General features: G+C 58.6%; 1 protein-coding gene across 2 annotated transcripts; it reads right to left on the minus strand.

Moving 5' to 3' along the window:
* Positions 1-425: 425 nt before the first annotated feature.
* On the minus strand, positions 426-1,357 carry LOC307055946 (uncharacterized protein C11orf86 homolog; the record flags this gene model as incomplete). Of its 2 annotated transcripts, none has more annotated exons than XM_079708250.1 (2): positions 426-521; positions 1,088-1,357. In XM_079708250.1, 2 exons carry the CDS (start codon positions 1,355-1,357, stop codon positions 426-428), a joined length of 366 nt encoding a protein of 121 aa, XP_079564376.1. The 2 variants fall into 2 exon arrangements, with proteins under 2 accessions (XP_079564376.1, XP_079564375.1); XM_079708249.1 differs by having other exon boundaries at positions 426-524.
* Positions 1,358-2,163: the final 806 nt, after the last annotated feature.

A 2,163-nucleotide genomic window follows, 5' to 3' on the forward strand; every position in this document is an offset into this window, starting at 1 on the left:
TAATCCCTTCCTGCCTCTGGGCCTCAGTTTTCCTCTCGTTCGCACAGGGAGGGAAGTCTTCCTCTGTTTCCTTCATGGGGAGACTGTAAGGACAGCGACAATACATGCAATACACGACAAGACGTAGTCCTTGCCCTGGGGACGGGCTCACCCTCTGGGAGGGAGGCCCGTGCCCCGCCCACCATTAGCAGCCGGCAAGAAGGGTGCCTGGGGCCCTGGGACCAGGGGACGCGCCAGAGGCTCTCAGCCACGGGTCTGGCTTCACTGAGCTCTGTCCTGGTGACAGAGGCCTCAACGGGCCACGTAAGGAAGGGAAACAGTCCACGCAGAGGAGGTCACTCCATTCACAGTCCAGAGGGCCACGAAGAGGTAGGTCGTGCCATCTCATCCAGGTACAGCGAGGACCCCCACCGCTGCTAGCATCCTTAGCTGGTGGTGCCCAGCGAGGGCTGTGGGGAGGCCGACTGGCTCAGGGTCACGCTGCGGAAGCTGGTGACAAAGCTCTCCCACCTTCTCCTTATCTTCTGCAAGACAGGAGGGGGCGAGATCAGGGCCCAGGTCTCTGGACTGGGTGGTGGGCTTCAGGTGCTGTTCCACCTATAGCCACGAGGTGGTGGTAGACCCCAGAGACAGAAGCACGGCTCACTAGCCACCCTTCCTCCTAGAGGAAGCCGGCAGCTCCCACCCAGGGGGGCCCGATCACCCCCTTTTCCAGGGGAGAGGGGAGCACAAGATGTAACCCTGGGGAAGTTGTACTGGCTGATCTCTTGCCTCCAGCAAAATCCACCCATCCAGCGCGCTGACAGATTGATCATCTCGGAACAGCTCTGACCATATCACCCACCTGCTCTAAAACCTTTCCTGACTCCCCAGTGCCTATGGGATAAATCCCAAAGGCCTTCAGGCCCCCCTGAAATACAGTTCTTGGCTATCTCTCTCTCCAGCCCCTTCCCCAGACAGCTCTATTATCTTTTTGATCTACAGCCCCATACATTTCTGCCTCTGAGCCTTTGTTGCCCTGAGTCCCGCTCCTGGGGACCTCCCCCTCCCCTCTAGCACTCCTCCATCCACCAACCCTCAGCCAAACCTGTTGATACTGCCTCAGCCACTGCTGGCTGCCTTCTTGCTGGGCTTGGATCAGCTGCTCTGTGTCCCCCAGGCTCCCTGGCAGTTGCTCCTGCCCAGGGGCGTCCAGCCTTTCTGGGCCTCCATCTGAGGACCTGGACTTCTCACGCCCCTGTCTGAGGCTCAGTGCCCGGCGCAGTCGGCCTGCCAGGGGCCTCCCCCAGGGCTCCTGGAGCTTGCTGTAGGAGGGCCGTGGTCCTCGCAAGGACTGGCTGCGTAGCCCTGTCCCCATGGTTCTGGATGCTGCAGGCGTGGGACTGCTCCAGCCCCTTGGCAAGCCCCTGGCCTTCTGAGATGGCCTGGTGCCTCCACCCACCTGACAGGAGCTCACTTGGGGACAAAGGTTGGTGCTGCTGAGGTGGCCGTCGTAAACCGAAGGGCGGGTGGAGAGGCGGTGTTGTGGGTGACTCAGGGATGCTTGACCTCGGTGGCCTGCCCTCCACTTCCTCCTCCAGGCAGCCTTCCCTGACCACCCCAGCCCAAAGATCTTGCTCTCCCCTGAACTACTGTAGTCCTGGCCATCCAGACTCATTTTGTTGACAGAACAGATGGCTCAACAGCAAAACAGAGACAGGCTTTTAAGAAACAGGACAGGGCTTCCCTGGTGGCGCAGTGGTTGAGAGTCCGCCTGCCGATGCAGGGGACGCGGGTTCGTGCTCCGGTCCGGGAGGATCCCACATGCCGCGGAGCGGCTGGGCCCGTGAGCCATGGCCGTTGAGCCTGCGCGTCCGGAGCCTGTGCTCCGCAATGGGAGAGGCCACAACAGTGAGAGGCCCGCATACCGCAAAAAAAAAAAAAAAAAAAAAAAAGAAAAAGAAACAGGACAGTTCCAACCTAGAACGGTCAAATTCACAGAGACAGAAAGGAGCACGGTGCTTGCCAGGGCCTGGGGGGAATGGCAAGTTGCTTAATGGCTATAGAGTTTCAGCTTTGCAAGGTGAGAAACTTCTGGAGGTTGGTTGTACAACAATGTGAACGTATATAATGCTACTGAATTGTACATGTAAAAATGGCTAAGATGGTACATTTTATGTTTCT

The sequence above is a fragment of the Hyperoodon ampullatus genome (assembly GCF_949752795.1).
Source record: "Hyperoodon ampullatus genome assembly, chromosome: 7".
In the NCBI taxonomy this organism is placed as follows: domain Eukaryota; kingdom Metazoa; phylum Chordata; class Mammalia; order Artiodactyla; family Ziphiidae; genus Hyperoodon; species Hyperoodon ampullatus.